The 19474-nt window shown below is 33.6% G+C and overlaps 2 protein-coding genes across 5 annotated transcripts in view; one reads left to right on the top strand and one right to left on the bottom strand.

Annotated features, from left to right (window-relative positions):
* Nucleotides 1-734: 734 nt before the first annotated feature.
* LOC133172901 (zinc finger protein 330 homolog) lies at nucleotides 735-13264 on the bottom strand. Its single transcript, XM_061307735.1, has 10 exons — nucleotides 13122-13264; nucleotides 11202-11221; nucleotides 6620-6690; nucleotides 6265-6344; nucleotides 5970-6096; nucleotides 5657-5761; nucleotides 4559-4605; nucleotides 2204-2321; nucleotides 1705-1836; nucleotides 735-894 (listed from the first exon to the last, which is right to left on the bottom strand). Exons 1-10 carry the CDS (start codon nucleotides 13233-13235, stop codon nucleotides 767-769), a joined length of 942 nt encoding a protein of 313 aa, XP_061163719.1. The 5' UTR covers nucleotides 13236-13264; the 3' UTR covers nucleotides 735-766.
* A 457-nt stretch (nucleotides 13265-13721) lies between these two features.
* LOC133173703 (rho GTPase-activating protein 26-like) overlaps nucleotides 13722-19474 on the top strand; it is a 30644-nt gene continuing 24891 nt past the window's right edge. For 3 of the 4 annotated variants that reach the window (XM_061308712.1, XM_061308711.1, XM_061308710.1), the window contains exons 1-2: nucleotides 13722-13971; nucleotides 16199-16294. In XM_061308712.1, the coding sequence (XP_061164696.1) occupies nucleotides 13818-13971; nucleotides 16199-16294 (250 nt within the window). In that variant the 5' untranslated portion in view covers nucleotides 13722-13817. The remainder of the gene's footprint in view (nucleotides 13972-16198; nucleotides 16295-19474) is intronic. The other variant, XM_061308713.1, reaches the window with a different exon arrangement.

Here is a 19474-nt window from a genome sequence, read left to right as displayed (position 1 = left end):
AGGACTTAAAGCCTTCTGCAATCACAGCAACAATTCAACTGCTTAATGCGGAGTAAAGAAAATTTTTAAAGATTGCATTAATTTTGATGGTTTTAGCCCCATCCTTCACACCCAAGGGTGTGGGGTGGGCATGAAATTCAAAATTTTTATTCCTTTCACTCACAGATGCTATATGCCAAAATTAGTTGAAATTTGTTCAGTGGTTCCAGAGAAGAAGCTGAACAAATTTCAAATGTTTAAGCACAATGGACAATGGACAAAAACATATTGCAATAGGTCACCTGAGTGACTCAGGTGACCTAAATATACTTTATAATGATGACAATGTCAAAAAGTCAATAGGAAAAGCTCATTTGAGCCTTTGGCTCAGGTGAGCTAAAATTGTCAGTTCACGTTTCACATGCCCAAACCAAGAGCGTATCAATAGGACACACATAGGATATTGCAATGTAGGGTCATCCATTCACAATAAATGTTTTGGGGTAGAGATTATTCTGCCTGTGGTGCATTATTTACAGACTAGTCATTTTACATATTTATTTTGTTCGTCATTTGAGACAATTTACTTGAAATAAGATGTTTGGTCTGCTTGCAAACCGCTACACAAGCAAGTCCAACATATAATTTAATTAGATTGGTTTTGAGAGTTTGATTTGGTACTTGTCAAACTGATTTATAAATACATGTACAATTTTCAGAATCATTCTGCATATTATGCTATAACAAAATCCAACTCTTTTGGTAAAAATATTTATTGGAAGCATCATCAAGATCCAGCTTTTTCGTTGTCAAGTTTTAGTTGACGAACTTCCTCTAATAATTCATCTTCATCTATATCTTCATCATCAAAGTCATCATCTTCATCATAATCATCATCACTGTCCTCATAATCATCTAAAACAAATTAAATACAAAATACATGTATTAGTAAAAATTATTCATTATGACCAATCACAATAACATACATGTAGTCTTTAACCATTTTCACCATTTTGTTTGAATGATGTAGCATAGTCATATTAGATTCTTTAATAAATATTACAGAAATCTGCTATTTTGCTTGTGTAATGCAGAATATCTCTGTTGAAATTAATGAACTTTCCAAAAAAAAATTTTTTGTAACAGACATATTTTAGGTTACTGTGGAAACACTTTCTTTGTGGGGGTCATTGTTAGTGCACAACCAAAATTTTACTGGTTTGTGTGGACATTATTTCATCGGTAAAAATTCCCAATGTTATGCAGAATTATGGACTGCATGATGACTTTCTGCCCAATTTATTTTTTTAATTTATGGTGCTGTATCTCATTACCAGGTATGAATATCAATGTACATGATTTTAATTTTAGCATGGCAAATTTGTAAATTTTCCTATACATACTTTGTACATATATTTTCTTTTTTTGTTTTTCACACATTTAAAGATATCTTTCAATATTAACATCATCCCTTAACCTCTGAGCTCTGACAGTTGTTTAGTTAATTAAACTTAATGGAAAGCTATCTTTAAGATGATGCTACATTAATTAAGAAGTTAACCTCTACAAATTAACAGTAAGATATTATTTACAAGTCTTTCTCCAACTCAGTCTTGTTCTCTTTTTTAACCATTTACTGCCAACAGTTTAACTTGCACATGATTGTAGATATCAATATTTTAGCTCACAGTTTTTCTGGTACGTCAAAACATAGAAAACCCTCACCATCCTCATCAGCTTTCACTCCTCCGAATGAGAAGCCAGACGCTCCCTGGAAGTCGTAATTCTGGTAGCTATATTCATCATCCACATCATCCTCATAATTCCCTCTCTGTCTTCCATAGTCATACGCACGAGCTGAAAAAAAAAAATCAATTTACTTGAACTGAGACTTCAGGAAAAATTTAAATTGTTTATTGTCAGGCTGAGATTTGTTCTTAACCACCTAATTATTCCATTCTTTGCTTTTCACAATACTCAGTAGCACATACATAACTGGCCTAAATTCTCTTAAGATTTTAGAAAAAAAAAAATTGACTCATCAGTTGTATAAATATACTACATTTGTCAGTTGTATGGAATAGTTTAAGTGCAAGTTAGTTATTGTTTCATATAGTTATACGCTAGTTTTTTTGTCCTATGTAATATTTCAGTGCCAATTACAAACAGCCATTGGTAAGTCTTATATGTCCTACAGTCCTGCAGAATACTTGTATGTTCTTACTATTGATACTCATGTCCTTTGTCTCCTTGGTTTCCAGGCCACACTTGGGGCATGGGATTGCCTGTCCTTTAGAGTATTTGACACCTTTCCTCCGGACATGGTCATCACAAAAACATGTCTGAAATCACAGCCAACAAAGCATTATATCTAATCTAACTAACAAATGCCAAAAGAAATTAAAGAACTGAAACTAGGGTGTGACAAAAATATTTTAAATTAACAAGAGGCCCATGGGCCTTGAATCGCTCTTCTGATAAACTGTACAACCTATCACTTCTATTTGAAGCCTCGAAGTATCCTGTATATTTAGATAAACCCTTGAAATTCCAATTCACACTCTGAGAACCCAAGATGATTCTAAGCCAATTAGTACCTGAGAGTTGGTCATGGTGACCTACTTATCACTTGTCATTCTCTGAGGACCTATCAACTAAGTTTGATGATTCTAAGCCAATTAATACCTAACATATTTTTTAAAATTATAACCATAAAATTTTATAAGTAGGTCAAAGTGACCTACTTTTCAATTGTTTTACTCCAAGGACCCAAGATGCATCAACTGACAAAGTTTGATGATTCTAAGCCAATTAGTATCTGTAATATTTAATTAAAGCCATAAATTTTCAAAAGTAGGCCTACTTTTCAGTTGCTGTACTCCAAGGACCAAAGATACATCGACTGACAAAGTTTGATGATTCTAGCCAATAAGTACCCAAAATATTTAATTACTGCCATAAATTTTCAAAAGTAGGTCACGGTGACCTACTTTTCAGTCAACCTACTCCGAGGACCAAAGATGCATCAACTGACAAGTTTTGACGATTCTAAGCCAAATAATTCCTGAAAATATTAAATACAGCCATAAAATTTCAAAAGTAGGTCACCATGACCTACTTTTCAGTTGTTGTACTCCGAGGACCCATGACGCATAAACTGACAAAGTTTTATGATTCTAAGCCAATTAGTACCCGAAATATTTTATTAAAGCCATAAATTTTCCAAAAGTAGGTCATGGTGACCTACTTTTTAATCGACCTACTCCGAAGACCCATGACACATCAACTGACAAAGTTTGATGATTCTAAGCCAATTAGTACCTGAAATATTTAATTAAAGCCATAAATTTTCAAAAGTAGGTCACGGTGACCTACTTTTTAGTCGACCTACTCTGAAGACCCAAGATGCATCAACTGACAAAGTTTAATGATTCTAAGCCAATTAGTACACGAAATATTTAATTAACGCCATAAATTTTCAAAAGTAGGTCACGGTGACCTACTTTTTAGTCGACCTACTCTGAAGACCCAAGACGCATAACTGACAAAGTTTGATGATTCTAAGCCAATTAGTACCTGAAATATTTAATTATAGTCATAAAAATTGAAAAGTAGGTCACGGTGACCTACTTTTCAGTTGACCTTTTTTGAGGACCCAAGATGCATCAACTTACAAAGTTTTATGATCATAGGACTTAAAATGTCCAAATTATGCCTCTAAAACGCTTTGAAATCGAATGCCTGCAAAGTTCAAAAAGTAGGTCACTGTGACCTACTTTTTAATAAATATGTTTTATGGCCCCAAGATGCATCATCTTACAAGATTTAATGATTCTAAGCCTCCCCGTATTCGAATTAATGACCTTAATTGTTTTAAAAAAGATTAGCCATAAAATTCAAAAAGTAGGTCAAGGTGACCTACTTTTTAGTTGACGTACTTTGAGGACCCAAGATGCATCAACTGACAAAGTTTGATGATCATAGGCCTTAAATTGTTCAAAATATGCCTCTAAATCATTTTGAAAAAGAATGGCCGCAAAATTTAAAAAGTAGGTCACCGTGACCTACTTTTGAGTCAACATGATATGAGGTCCTTAGATGCACCAACTGACAAGATTTGATGATCCTAGTCCTTATAGTAAGCAAAATATCAACATTTTAATAAAATGTAATTTTTGGTCAACTTTGAAGTGACCTTGAGACCACGCCCTTTGCCCCAGGGTAAATCCCCATGCAAATTTTAATCTACAACATATCCTCATCCTTTTGTGTAAGTTTGGTGATAATCTGCCCAGTGGTTCTAGAGAAGAAGATTTTTTAGCAACCAGTACTTTTGTTTCTATTTTCCTAATTATCTCCCCTTGTTAAAGGGTCACAACCCCAGTTTTAGTATAAAAGGGAGCCCTTGGGCCAAGGATACCCTGTGACAAATTTGACAATAATTGGCCAAGGGGTTCTTGAGTTATGGCCCATATTCTAAAAAGTTTACGCACACCGCACAAATGGCCATAGCATTAGCTCTTTGAGCCTTTGGCTCAGAAGAGCTAATAAAAACATACTGTACATATCCTGAGCTTACCTTGCACCTAAGGCACGAGTACTGCCCAAGCTTATTGCAGGACAAACCTTAAAACAGAAAAATTATAAACACTACATTACAGAAAAAAATGAATCCCAACATATGGCATGTCTAAACAAGGGTGTGCTAAAATTTCAAGCATCTGCAATGAGTAGTTGCTGAGAAAACTGTGACCAAAATTTGTTACGGACAGACACACAGACAGACGGACAGACAGACGGACAGACAGACAGACACACAAGGGTAAAACAGTATACCCCCTCTCTTTTGGAGTGGGGGTATAATTAAATTTTGAAAACATTGCAGGACTGTCAAAGAACTTCGAAAAATCCAAACTGAAAATGATGTAATAAAATGGTCAAGAAATAACAAAGTTCTATGCATTAAGTAACCAGAGGTATCTGATGAAACTGTAGCTCTAGTGGTGTATACTTAAAATAAAGAAAGATGTACATGTATCATAGTATAGTCTTCTTGTGTGTACCAAGTCAAACTGAAAAATGACCAAAACTGTAAAAGGGGAATGGTTTTAAAAGAATTTCACAGAAATTTAATTAACTTTCACAGTAATTTAATTTATACTAACACATGGCAACATAGACTGTTGACATCAAAAACCAATAAACAGAATTATTTATCTAAGTATAGTCTACTTGTGTACCAAGTTTTATTGAAACACCCTGTGTCAAAATCAAAACTGACATTTAGATTTACATGTATGTATCTTAGTATCGTCTACTTGTGTACTGTTTTATTCAAACCAGACCAAAACTGTAGGAAGAGTAGCATGTTGAACAAATTTCAAAGAAATTTCTAATTTTAGTATAAATCATGGCAACACCTTTTCTTTAACTCAAGAACTGATACGTAGAATTATGTATCCTAGTATATAATCTACTTGTGTACCAAGTCTTATTGAAAATCAACCAAACTGTAGGAGGAAAAGCATTTTGAAAAATTCTTTGCAGACAGACGGACAGACAAACAGCAAATGGACACCTTACTAATGCATAAGCTCTTGTAGTCTCTAACCAGTAAAGTTAAAATAACCAAATAATGTAGTTGTCTGAAGACAGAATCATCACTGAGTGATCTTACATTTGAAGTTTTCAGAGTCCAGTTGTTGGCAGCTAGCTTGATGCTCAAACTGATCATCTTCACAAAGAAACTTTTTACAATAGGAACACTTGAAAATTCTACCACCTAAATAAAGTAAGACATATCTACAAATATATATATACATTGCTTAAAAGCAGATGCAAAAAAACTGTTCTGATAATTCAGCATCTGAAGATAAAGTTAGTGTATTTCTTGTAGAGAGGTGTTGACTTTGCATCACATTACACATGGAATCGATGTTATATTGAATGAAATGGATAAGCAGTTCAATTGTGTCTATTAGCTAGCTTACCTTGCTCCCACACCCCTCTTTTACACTCGCAGCACTGAGCGTCCGTTAGAGGACAGGTACAAGCGTGGACAGAGAGGCACCTTGTACCGTGACACACCCATGCCTCACAGAAATCACAGATTGCACCCTTTAAGAGAGATGAAGGCTTTTTCTGATAGAAAGTTATATTACAAACTTAAGGGTGTCTTTTTTCATATTAAACTGTGAATGTAAGTAAGTAAATAATTATTGAAATGAGAAATACACATGACTAATATATTCTGTTGAATTTTTACTCAGACTGACGACAACTTACCACCATAGCCAGCCCAGTTGTGTTAGTTCCGGAATGTTTTATGCAACAATCACCAAATTTTGCCATACACTTTTGTTTACCTTTGATAAAATATAACATATTTAATATTAAATTTCCACTTAAATGATGGATCTAGATATATAATTTTACATACATAATCAAGAATAACATGCATTTAAATTCATCCTCTTGCCTTCAAAAAACTATATCTACCTGGATAAATATATACATATTTTGAAATAACTGTTGTGCACTATACAGCACTTTACATGGTGATGAAAAAACAAAAGATATAATGTAAATGTTTTGAATAAATTATAAACTGTGGTATTAACTAGATAATATACAGGCTTACCACAGTGACCACATACGGGAAGTCTTTGTAATGCTGAACAGAAATAACAGAAAGCCCGATTCTTCTGGCTTCTGTAAATTGAGAAAATTCAAAGATCTTGATTATAGGGTTCAAAAACAAAGCCATATAAAATCTTAATACATGTACATTGCATTTTTTATGATCCTACAGTTACAAGGAAAAACAACATCCATGTTAAAATAAAAGAATAAATTATAAAATTAGAAGACGTTTTTTTTTCTTGAAAGTTACTACTTCACATTTTTATGTTGTCTGACTTCTTACCAGTTCTTGTCAAACTTTATCAGACTTACTATTTGCATTAATCTTATTTTTCAATAAAAAAAAAATCAAATTTTAATCTACATGAAAAGACACCCTGAACTAGGACAAAAAGTGGCAATTTAAACTATTGTATGCTTTATATCATAGGGGTGCAACGATACACTAACCTCTCAGTACAAACACTAACCTCTCAGTACAATATGTATCACGGTATTCAGTTCACGATACGATACGTATCACGATACATGACAAGGTTAAAAAGTCTTTCAAGATTGTCACCATATTTTTTTTAAACTTGACAGGGTTATATAAAATGTTCATATTTTTTTATAATAATTAAAATAAAATTTTATTAACTTGAATTGGATTGTGGGTGCATCTTTGAGTTTTGACAATATTCTAAACCAATGATGAACATTTAAGAAACGCCGTCCATTGCTTGTTACCTTCTCAACCCCAGAAAAAAAAGTGGAGTTCTTTAAACGAGGTGGAAAGTTGCGGGAAAACATTGAATTCAGTGAAGTACGACTTGCAAATGATTTGACATGCACAGAGAGGGAAAATGAAAATAAACTGTATATGAAAGCCAAGGAATTGAATAAAAATGATTCGGGGGAATTCAAGTACCGTGTGCGCGGTCCACCTTGGGCAAGGAAAGTGGTAAAGCTCAGGGTAAGCGATCTAGACTAGAAGATACAAAGAGGAATGTAAATAATGTATATAGTTCTAAAATGATAAACAAACTTTTGCTCTTCTACATCAATGCAGACCCATTTAGAAATAAGTTCAATGAGTTCCAGGTCAGGATAAGGGACACAAAGCCATTGATAATAGGAATAACAGAAGTGAAGGCAAAAAATGCAACATGTGCACCTAATCCAGCTGAATATACGATGGATTGGACGAAGGAATACAGGATGTTTCATGTAAATATTGAAAGCAGCATAGGTAGAGGACTACTTTTATATGTACATGATTCTCTTTATGCAGAGGAGGCAAAACTTACAGTGTCCTTTGAGGAGCAGCTTTTTGTGAAAATAAGGATAAACAGCACAGACTATTTCCTAGTTGGCCTCATTTATCGGTCACCGTCAGACAATACCGAAGAAAAAAATGAATGTTTAAGAAACCTGATAACTGAAGCCTCAAGAATGAAATGCAAACACTATCTCATTATGGGAGATTTCAACTACCCTAATATAGACTGGGATTTACTGTGTACAAAAAGTGAAAACTCTGCTGAGCAGAAATTCATAGATTGTCTGCAGGACAACTTCATGTTCCAAACCGTCACAAAACCAACAAGGTGGAGAGGAACAAACATTCCAACCATTTTGGATCTTGTGATCACAAAGGACGAAAATGCTGTGGAAGGAAATGGAATACCAAAGCCCATTAGGAAAGAGCGACCACTGTGTTATCTGCTTTAACTATGTTTGCAGGGCAATACTGAAAAGCGGACCAAAAAAGAGGAGGACTTATAGGAAAGCTAACTTTGCCGGTATGAAGAAGGAAATTAGCGAAACAGATTGGGAAAGCATTCTGGAGTCACAGAGCACAGTAAACGAAATGTGGCATCAATTCCGACAAAAATTTGAGGACATAGAAGATAAATATGTGCCAGTAGTCACCATCAGACCAAGCAGAAAAACGAAAATGCCCTTGGACAAAGAAACTGTCACCTTGATTAAAGAAAAAAACGCACTGTGCAGAAAATATGTGGCTACCAAGGATCCAAATATAAGGAAAAAGTACAATAGGACTAGGAACAAAGTGGCAAAGTTTGTGAGGAAAGCAAGGAAGTCATTCGAAAAGAGTATAGCACAAGAGGCAAAAACTAACCCAAAAAAGATATGGCAGTATATTAACTCAAAAAGTAAAACGAGACAAGGAATCGGGGAACTGTGTGTCGACCCTAAAAATCCAAAGTCCAATAAAACAGAAGTGGATGAAGAGAAAGCAAATATTTTAGCAGACTTTTTTAGTAGCGTTTTTACACAAGAACCCGAGGAAGCCATACCCGAACTGGACAAACGCCCTATCAAGAAGGAGTGGACAGAATTAAGAATACTGGAGGAAGAAATTATCAAAGCACTGAACCTGTTAAAGCCAGATAAGTCACCAGGATTAGACAACATGCATCCAAGGCTATTGAGGAAATTAAGAGTGGAATTAGCAGAACCCCTAGCAAGGATCTTTAGGAAGTCAGTAGATGAGAGAAAAGTTCCAGAAGAATGGAAAACAGCACGTATTAGCGCGATCTTTAAAAAAGGAAACAAGGAGATAGCAGGAAACTACAGACCAGTGAGCTTAATGTCAGTGGTGTGTAAAGTCATGGAGAGACTAGTTAGGGACCACATAATAGAGCATTTTGTAAGCAACAACCTCTTTACAACTAAACAATATGGCTTTATCAGTGGTAGATCAACTTCACTACAACTGTTAAGGGTATTAGAGGAATGGACAGAGGCTTTGGACAGTGGACATGATGTTGACTGCATCTACATGGACTATCAGAAGGCCTTTGATACTGTCCCACATAACAGACTGCTTAAGAAACTGGAAGCATATGGAATAGGGAAAGATCTTATAGACTGGATAAGGAACTACCTAAGTGGAAGGAAACAACAAGTATCCATAAATGGGGCAACATCTAAATGGCATAGCGTAACTTCCGGCATTCCGCAGGGGTCAGTAATTGGGCCGATAATGTTCGTCATATTTATCAACGATCTCCCTGATATCGTGAGCTCTACTGTGTACCTATTTGCCGACGACACGAAAATCTTCAACATAGTTAAGGGTAGGGAAGATAAAATGACACTTCAAAGAGATCTTGAGAAACTAACAGAAAGGAGTAACACCTGGCTCTTAAAATTCCATCCAGAAAAATGTAAACACATGCACATTGGAAAGAAAGACCCAGACCAAGACTTTGAGTATGAGCTGTTAGGACGCACTCTGGAGAAGGTACAAGAGGAAAAAGACATAGGAGTCATCATAGATGAACAACTCAGCTTTGATAGACACATAAGCGAGAAGGTGAAAAAGGCAAACTCTATTTTTGCAATGTTAAGGCGAACTTTTCAACATTTGGACGAAGAAACTTTCATTCCTCTTTATAAGACACTTGTCAGGACACATTTAGATTATGCGAGTTCGGTCTGGTTCCCTTTCAAATCAAGACACATAGAGATGATTGAAGGAGTGCAGAGAAGAGCTACCAAGCAGATTCCAGGATTGGCAAAATTAAGCTATGAAGAAAGGTTAAAGAAACTAAAACTACCAACGCTGAAGTACAGACGCCACCGAGGAGATATGATTGAAGTGTACAAAATAACAAGTGGAAAGTATGACCCATTAGCAGCAGACTTTATCAAGTTAAGGAGAGACCACGTTATTAGGGAACAAGGAAGAGGGAATTCCAAGAAGCTGTTTGTACAGAGACCGAGACTCAATATAAGAAAATTCAGCTTCAGTGTTAGAACTGTCAGTCTATGGAATAGCTTACCAGAGGATGTTGTAAGTGCTAAAACTCTGAATACTTTCAAGAATAGACTAGACAACTTCTGGAAGGACCAGGATGTGCTCTATAATTACAGAGTAGATTTTAAAACCGATTACACCGGTAGTCACCCAAGTAGTCACCCAAGTAGTCACCCAAGTAGTTACAAAGCAAGTTCGGAGTCCGACGAAGAGGACCTTGATAGGACCTGTGTTGGAAAAATACCATAAGTAACCATAAGTATTTACAGGGAACTACGGGGACCTTTCCTTATAATCTTCCTTTTAAATTTGAATGAAAAAGGAAGACATTCATTCTTTTACTCCTTTTATTTACGTAGAAAACCAGTTGTCATATTTCTCGTGTTAACACGTTTTAGTCAACAAGACAGTGAATTTTCATCGAAATACACACGTGATGAAATATCGTATATTACCAAAGAATACGTTTAGATCTAAAGGGTTTATCATTTGTCTTAACATCTATAACTTATAATCACATTAAGTCCTTCTCAGTGTTAAATCTGAGGTCTGTAAGATGCTGGAGATAAGTTTAACTTCCGTTAATGTGTTATCGGCGACCTCACGTTTTGCGCGGAAGCCATTTTGAAATTGTAAAAAAGGAAACAAAACCAACCATTCGGATAATTCTGGACCAATTGAACTGAACCGCGATATCAGTTTAGCGTATCGTGAATTGAACCGTGGAAAAATATACCGCGATATACCGTCAAACGGTATATCGTTGCACCCTTATTATATCTAAACTCAGAATATATCAAAAATTCCTTACCGTTTACATTGATCGCACTCCTGAAAAGAGACAATATATTTTATAAATCTAGTTGCCTGTCAAAACTGTTTATTAATGATCACATATAGCAATTGAAACTTCAAAAACATAAGGAAGCATCATGGTAAGAGATGCATACTTCATCACTATAAACTCTAAAAGTTTAAAGCCACTGTTCATTCTGCTTATGTATTTGCCAAAACTCAACTGATTGAAATATAACAGTAAGCTCTATATTGTCGAAATGTGTCATCGGTAAATATACCTGCCGGTTTGTCACTTTGTACATTCCAGTCCAAAGATTATTTCTACCTATGTAGCTACTTAATGCTACCTAGGTATTTAAACCTGATGAATAACCCAAAAATTTTGGGAAAAAATTATTACTTTCTAATTTATCAATTTTGCAAGAAAACCCACATCCAGTTTCATTTTCTGGTAGCTATTAGGATCAAAATTAAGTCTAAAATGTCTTACAAATCTGTATCAATTTTAAAACTAATCTTTAAGCGTTCTTAGATAAAATGCTTTTGGGATGACTTTCAATGCATTTCTTCTCCAATCTCCAATGCTACCTAGGTATTTAAACCTGATGAATAACCCAAAAATTTTGGGAAAAAATTATTACTTTCTAATTTATCAATTTTGCAAGAAAACCCACATCCAGTTTCATTTTCTGGTAGCTAAGAATCAAAATTAAGTCTAAAATGTCTTACAAATCTGTATCAATTTTAAAACTAATCTTTAAGCGTTCTTAGATAAAATGTTTTTGGGATGACTTTTAATGCATTTCTTCTCCAATCTCCATACATGTGATTCTTCCGGCGGGAGACAAAATCTCCCGATATTTCACCCCCCTTCCGTCCCTCCCGATTAATTTTTAAATCTTCCGTGTTTTAAAATTCTTCAATTTAAATATCATTTGCAATATTTTTTTTATCATGTTTCATATTATTGCTTAGAATGAAAAGAAATTGAGATAACAACGCCAGTGCAATAAATTTTCACAGCGGTAGGCTTCGTAGGAATCAACATGAGGTCGTATAATTATGTTGTAAAAATTAATGATATATCAACTTGATAAATGACAATTGATGTTTATTACTGAATGCAAAACTTTGTAATCAGTTGCTAAAATATCCAGTTGCCATCTTCTAATGCTGCTTTGGTCATTAAAAGATACAGTTATAATGTAGGTCGCACTCTAGTTAAAAATAGATCACACTACAGGCTGTTGCTAAAATATACCTGACTCTAATTTGTTTATTTTTTAGAGGGTACTTTTTTTCATCTGTACATATTCTATTTAAAAACAAATTACTGACATAGAATTTGTTACATAAAACCTATGTTTTACTTCACTTTCTAGTTGATATATCAATACTAAATCAAAAATAAAATTTTATCCATTGTTTTAATAATGCTGTTAACTCTTAATTAATTTACTAGGAAATGAATTGATTTATTTTGAATACTCAATTTCACTTCATTTGAATAAAAACTTTATCATTTTTTTTCTTAAAAGTAGGCAACAACTTTATAAAATAAAATTTGTGAAGTAATAAACTGGGAGAAGGTATTTTTTCCTGAATTTAGGGGGTTGGATGGCGATTTGAAAAAATGTCGATAAAAATCTCCAGCTTTGAAACCCAAACTCCAGCTGAAAAATTTCAAATCTCCAGTTGTGATTTTTCAGTTCTGTCACATGTATGAATCTCCACCCTCAAAAAGTTTTCAAACCAACACCCTGAATCTTTCCAAGCAAGTGTACAAGAGTTTTAAATACCTAGTACAATGTAGCTATTAATAGCTAAGTATAAATAGTCTTTGGACTGGACCTGTTGTAAAGAACTTGTCAAACTTTCCGAGGAAATTCGAAATAAACACATGCTGGTTAAACTTTTTTCACATGTGACTCACCATGAGGAAATTGCAGGGCATCTGTGCTAAAGATTTTTCCGCGTTTCTCATCTCTTTTTGTCTTTCTCTTTGTTTCTCTGCCTTCTTTCGCTGTCCTGTTTTTTTCTTCGGCATATTTGACAATATTTTCTGACACTGACAGTTCTAAACTTCTAAAAGAGTTCACTGCCCTTAATTTTAGCAACTTCCGCTAGGAATTTGTATAAATAGCTCATCCCTCAGATGGGAAAGGGAAAAAGGGGAATGATAATTTTTGAAATCTTTTTGTAAACTTGAGATACATATGAATACAGAGACATTAAATTATTTATGTCTCTGATGAATAGAATTTCTTTATATTCTAAAAATTAATTATTTATGCCTCTTGTATAAACAAATATAAATAGACTATATTAAACATTATGTTAAAGGTGCCTCCTTTTCCTTTAAAAAGGTTTTGCACAAAAAACCTTCAACGTGTTCAATTTATGTTTATTATATTTTTGACAAACTATACCCTTATATACAAACTTTCATAGGGGAGGGTGAGTTTTGAAATACCATACGAAATACTTTGGTAAGTAATATCTTTCTATTTCCTTTCCCTTCCTTACACATGCGCGATTCTTTAACATAAACAGGAAATCGCCCGAAAATAGATTAGGGGGCCTGTCAAATATTGTCAGTTTGCAACAACATTGGACGACAAATGAAATAATGGGTCTGGAGCCTTTAGAATTTGCTGAATGCTTGACAGACAGTCCTTCGTTCAGAGAAAAATTACATGATCACGAAAAAGAGCTTGATAGGACCAATAAGGCCATCAAATCTCTGGTCAATGATGGCAAGGAGCTTGTCAATGCAGCCAAACGTAAGGCATAAACTGGTGTCGGAATATTTATTGTGTATTTGTTTTCATTGGTAATATCAGTGTAACGTTTTTCTTTAGAGAAATTTTTTTAATAGTGCCTATAATTTGGCAATGTGCACGGAGGTGTGTCCCCGTTAATGGGTGTTATGGTAAGCTACAAAGGTGAAAAAATAGTTACAGGTAGCAATTTTAATGGCATTTAAATGATGCAGTTAAGCAAGAACCTTCTTAACAATTCCCATTTGATATTTAAAATTAGTAAAGAATGCAGAAAAAGCCTAATCATTCTTTATTATTATCCTTTATTATTTTGAAATGCTTTTGTTACACTGTTCAAAGTATCTTAATATTCTTCATTTTTTCTCTGATTTACTCCTGGAATATTTTGAAGTGAATCAATCTGGTAAAATGTCATCTGTTTAATGTTTAAAGAAATCTTACATTAGGTTCTTTTAACCATAAAGACTTCAAGAAATAAGTCAATGTACACATTTTTATGATAGACAGGAAATGTAGAGGTAAATACATGGTGAATATGAGTCACAGGTCATTTAGGGGCAACCTACCAAAACTTGCATTAGGATAGATATACTTGCAAATATCTTGTTTGGCAATTTGTTAACTTTATATATTATTGAACATACCAGTAATTTCTTTACTTAATAAACCAATTAAGATAAATTTTAAAAATTTATAATCATCAGCCTAAAAATAAAGAAAGAGAGGATTGTTGAAGTTTTTATTTCACAGAGAGAAAATTCTCATATGAGATGCAACTGATTATGTTCTTCACCCATATAAATAGTATATTTGCTTAATTAACTCTTGATGCTTTGCATGCAACTTTTAAAGGCATTCAGTGTAAAATAAGCAAGTCTTCTTATTAACTTTTAACAACAAACATTTTTGACAGTTTCAGTTCTGCATTAGTGGAATTGATTGGATATATAAACAAAGAAAGCAAATAGGTTCAAATGTAAATCTGGATTTTATGGCAGAATTATTTTCTGCTAAAAAGCTAAATAAAAACAAAACCTCCAAGAAAATGCATAGCTTTGGGATTTTTGTTAATTTATAGTTGTGAAATATCTTATACTTTTTTAAAAAGCTATTTCATAATCCTTTGCAGTTGTTAATTAATAAAAAATGTTGCATTGCAAATTCTACTTAAAAATAATTTTATAAAAAATTAAGCATACTGAGAAAAATGCTGTTTTTAACATTTTGCATTTTCACTTTTGAGAGGTTCACCCACATCATTACTAAGTGGGACAACTTTAACTTAAGAGCTATCGTTTCCTTATCTTCTTACCATACTTGAAGTTTATATTATTGAACTTTACATTATATTCTTAGAGGATTCAAGTCCTACATTATTAGTTTTTAGAAGCATAAAAGCCATCAAAAAGTTTCAACCAACTTTGCTTGAACTCTGTTATGCATTTGAATTTCGTAAATTGTTGAATAGTGATCACATGGTAATAGTTACACAGTATTTTATACTAGAACAATATAAAGTGCATATAGAGAGTGAAACATCTGTGATATATTTTAAGTTGTTTATTCATGAAAAATGAGGAAATAATTCATATCCCACTCTTCATAAGTGTGCAGACACATAGCAACATCATCAGTCAAGATACATACACTTAAAATCCACTGCTTTATCTGACAATGGCAGTTTGTGATTACAAGTTATAAAAAAAGGAAATGAAATCTTGCCCTGGTTGATTGCATTTTTATCAGATGTGTGTTATAAGATATCACATGTTTGTGTAATATTACATGTATTGTTTCCTGATATTCTCTCTGTATGGTTGTTATCTAAATTATTTTATAAGAGCAAATTAAATAATTTATAGATTCATGACTGTAATAAAATAGAAAGCAGAATGTTTTATTCTGAAGCAGATTTTGTGGTCAAGACCAGTGTTTTTCATGACCCAAAAATCACAGCCTGAGAAAGCGGGTCATTTTGTCCCCCCAATAATCTAAATATCGCCAGTGGTTTTGTAAGATTTCAATGTACCCAGGTAAAAGTCATTAATAATGGATGAAAAAGGCAGTTTTTAAAACATGGGTGAAAAACACCGAAGACGTTAATATAGAAAAAAAAATATGGTCTTCTGAAAAAAAAAATCAATAATGAAAGAATATACTCTTTTAACTATTTTGTGGTTTCTATTAAAGATTTCACTGTATAACCACTTGTGATTTTTATTTACAGAAATGGGTAAAGCATGGCAAAGTTTTGCACAGAAAATGATGGATTTTAAATTTGAATGCATTGGAGAAAAACTGACAGATGATGAAGAAAAAATAGGTATAGTAATGAAAGTGGCCAAGAATATGCAATTAATATATACAAGGGCTGTCCAAAAAGCTTGCAGACAATGGTATTTTTGTCATTTTGAATGGTAATAGATATGCATAGTGTATACCAATTTTTGTTTTCTAAGTCCAAGTAAAAATTTGGTTTTCATTGTTTGAACTTAAATTATAAGTAAAAATCAGTCTAAAAAGGTCCAAGAAGATGTAGAAGGCCCAGGGTTAAAATGTTATATACTTTGTAATAAAGTATTTGTATTTAAATGATTATTTTTTTCATAAAAAACATCAAAACTATAAAATTTAAGAGGGCCCACTGGGTTTCCATTGAGCAATACATTGTGCAGCTTAGTGAAATAAATCGTATTTACACTTTGTAAGCAATTATTTCCACATAATTTATCAGATTTAACAAATTTAAGAAATCAAAGGTAAAAATTCTTAATTACATTTTTCAAGAATTGATTTTTAGCTTACCTGAGCTGAAAGCTCAAGTGAGCTTTTCTGATCACATTTTGTCTGTAGTCCGTCTGTCTGTCCGTCTGTCTGTCTGTCTGTAAACTTTTCACATTTCCAACTTCTTCCCCAGAACCACTGGGCCAATTTTAACCAAACTTGCCACAAAGCATCCTTGGGTGAAGGGGATTCAAGTTTATTCAAATGAAGGACCACATCCTCATTCAAGGGGAGATAATTCAGAAATGGTGAAAATTTGGTGGCATATTTTAAAAATCTTCTTCTCCAGAATCAATGGCCCAAAAAAGTTGAAACTTATAGGAAACCTTTCTTATATAGTGTAGATTCAAGTTTGTTCAAATCATGACCCCTGGGGGTAGGGTGGGGCCACAATGGGGGATCAAAGTTTTATATAGGAATATATAGGAAAAAACTTTAAAAATCTTCTTCTCAAGAACAGCAAAGCCATGATTTGTTATATTGATATGGAAGCATCCTCAGATATTGTAGATTCAAGTTTGTTCAAATCACGACCCCTGGGGGTTGGGTGGGGTCACAATGGGGGATCAAAGTTTTACATAAAAATATATATGAAAATATCTTTAAAAATCTTCTTAAGAACAGCAAAGCCATGATTTGTCATATTAATATGGAAGCATCCTCAGATAGTGTAGATTTAAGTTTGTTCAAATCATGACCCTTGGGGTTACGGTGGGGCCAGAATGGTGGATCAAAGTTTTACATAGGAATATATAGGGAAAAACTTTTAAAAAAATCTTCTTCTCAAGAACAGCAAAGCCTTGTTTAGTCATATTGATATGGAAGCGTCCTCAGATAGTGTAGATTCAAGTTTGTTCAAATCATGACCCCTAGGGTTAGGGTGGGGCAACACTGGGGGTTCAAAGTTTTACATAGGAATATATAGAAAAAAAAATTTAAAAATCTTCTCAAGAACAGCAAAGCCTTGTTTAGTCATATTGATATGTAAGCATCCTCAGGTAGTATAGATTCAAATTTGTTCAAATCATGACCCCTGGGGGTAGGGTGGGGCCACAAGGTGGGATCAAAGTTTTACATAGAAATATAGGAAAAAAATTTAAAAATCTTCTTCTCAAGAACAGCAAAGCCATGTTTAGTCATATTGAAATGGAAGCATTCTCAGGTATTGTAGATTCAAGTTTGTTCAAATCATGACCCCCGGGGGTAGGGTGGGGTCATAATGGATGATCTAAGTTTTACATAGGAATATAAAGGAAAAAAAATCTTTGTCTCAAGAACAGCAAAGCCATGTTTAGTCATATAGTCATATTGATATGGAAGCATTATTGGGTAGTGTAGATTAAATTTTGTTCCACTGATTACCCCTGGGGGTAGGGAGGGGCCACAATGGGGTATCAAATATTTACAAAGGAATATATAGGAAAAAATCTTTAAAAATCTACTACTCAAGAACAGCAAAGCCATTTGTTATATTGATATTGAAGCATCCTCAGGTAGTTTAAAATTCAAGCCCCCCCCCCCCCCTAAACTTTTCAATACTGAATTGATTTGTGCTTTTTCCTAGCCATTGTGTTCAGGTGAGCGATGTGGCCCATGGGCGTCTTGTTTAAAAATGTTTTTTTTAACTAATAGATGGATGGAAATCTTTATGGTGTTTATGTTTGTGCTAAAACATATGTTCTTCAATTTTTAGAAACAGGAATGTAAATTTAAGCGTCACGACTTTTTTTTTTTTTGTTATTTTCGGTGTTAATCCTAAGTGACATAATGAAATTTTGCAGTAATCCATACAAACAGGAAAATATTGACATTTTAATATAAGATGACCCCTCTTGAAATCATGCAGATGATAGAATTTTGTGTTTCTTACATATAATGTACAATATAGTATACCTTATCACATATTATAATTTCAGCAAAAATCTGTTGTAGTATTTTTATAATTTGCTTTGAAGTGTGAAAAAAGCATTTCTTCATTCAATTGTATAGTAAATGTAACTGCATTTTGAGATGGTCCCTAAAAATACCTAGATGATAGATTTTCCTTAAAATTTGCATTTACACAGAAATCAGTGTAGGCTATACAGAATATAACTTAAAAGAGTTTTTTTTCTATTGTAGTTTTTGCATTATCAGCTCCTTTAAGTGCAACATTACTAAAATGGCTGGTGTTATTTTCTGATGTTATTAGTATCAGTTACATTGTATTAGACAGAAAGAGAAAATATTTTTTTTAATTTATACATGATTTTATTCACATCAAGTGAATGGGATTAGGCAGCAGGCATAGCCTATTTTAGCCCTCTCCCTACAGCAAGGTAAAGGTAAATACTCTGTATAACATTAATCAGACAAACGTTATGAAAGAAAATGCAAGGAAAAAGAAAGGGAAAATTACAATGAAGGACTGGTCTGGAAATATTGACAAATGTTATATGCATTTACATGGCAGTGTTCAAGTAAAACATTTTGTTTTTGCTATATATGCGTGTACTGCTTCAAAAATTTGGATATTAGTATTGAGTCCCTGATCAGGACTACCATATAATAGAGAATAATAAAAATTTTCTAATGTTATAATGAATCTGGCTCAACCTTGGACTGGGCAGTGGATCTTGTATATTCAAAGTATTTATGTTGATATCTTTCATTAATTATTGTGTGTTAATCTGATTTTTATACATTCACTCAATCCTGGTCTTTATTAAAATATTACCCC

Source organism: Saccostrea echinata, unplaced genomic scaffold (genome assembly GCF_033153115.1).
Source record: "Saccostrea echinata isolate AGI-Se365-2 ecotype Australia unplaced genomic scaffold, CSIRO_AGI_Sech_v1 ptg000056l, whole genome shotgun sequence".
Classification (NCBI taxonomy): Eukaryota; Metazoa; Mollusca; class Bivalvia; order Ostreida; family Ostreidae; genus Saccostrea; species Saccostrea echinata.
This window is presented reverse-complemented; position numbering and strand designations above follow the sequence as displayed.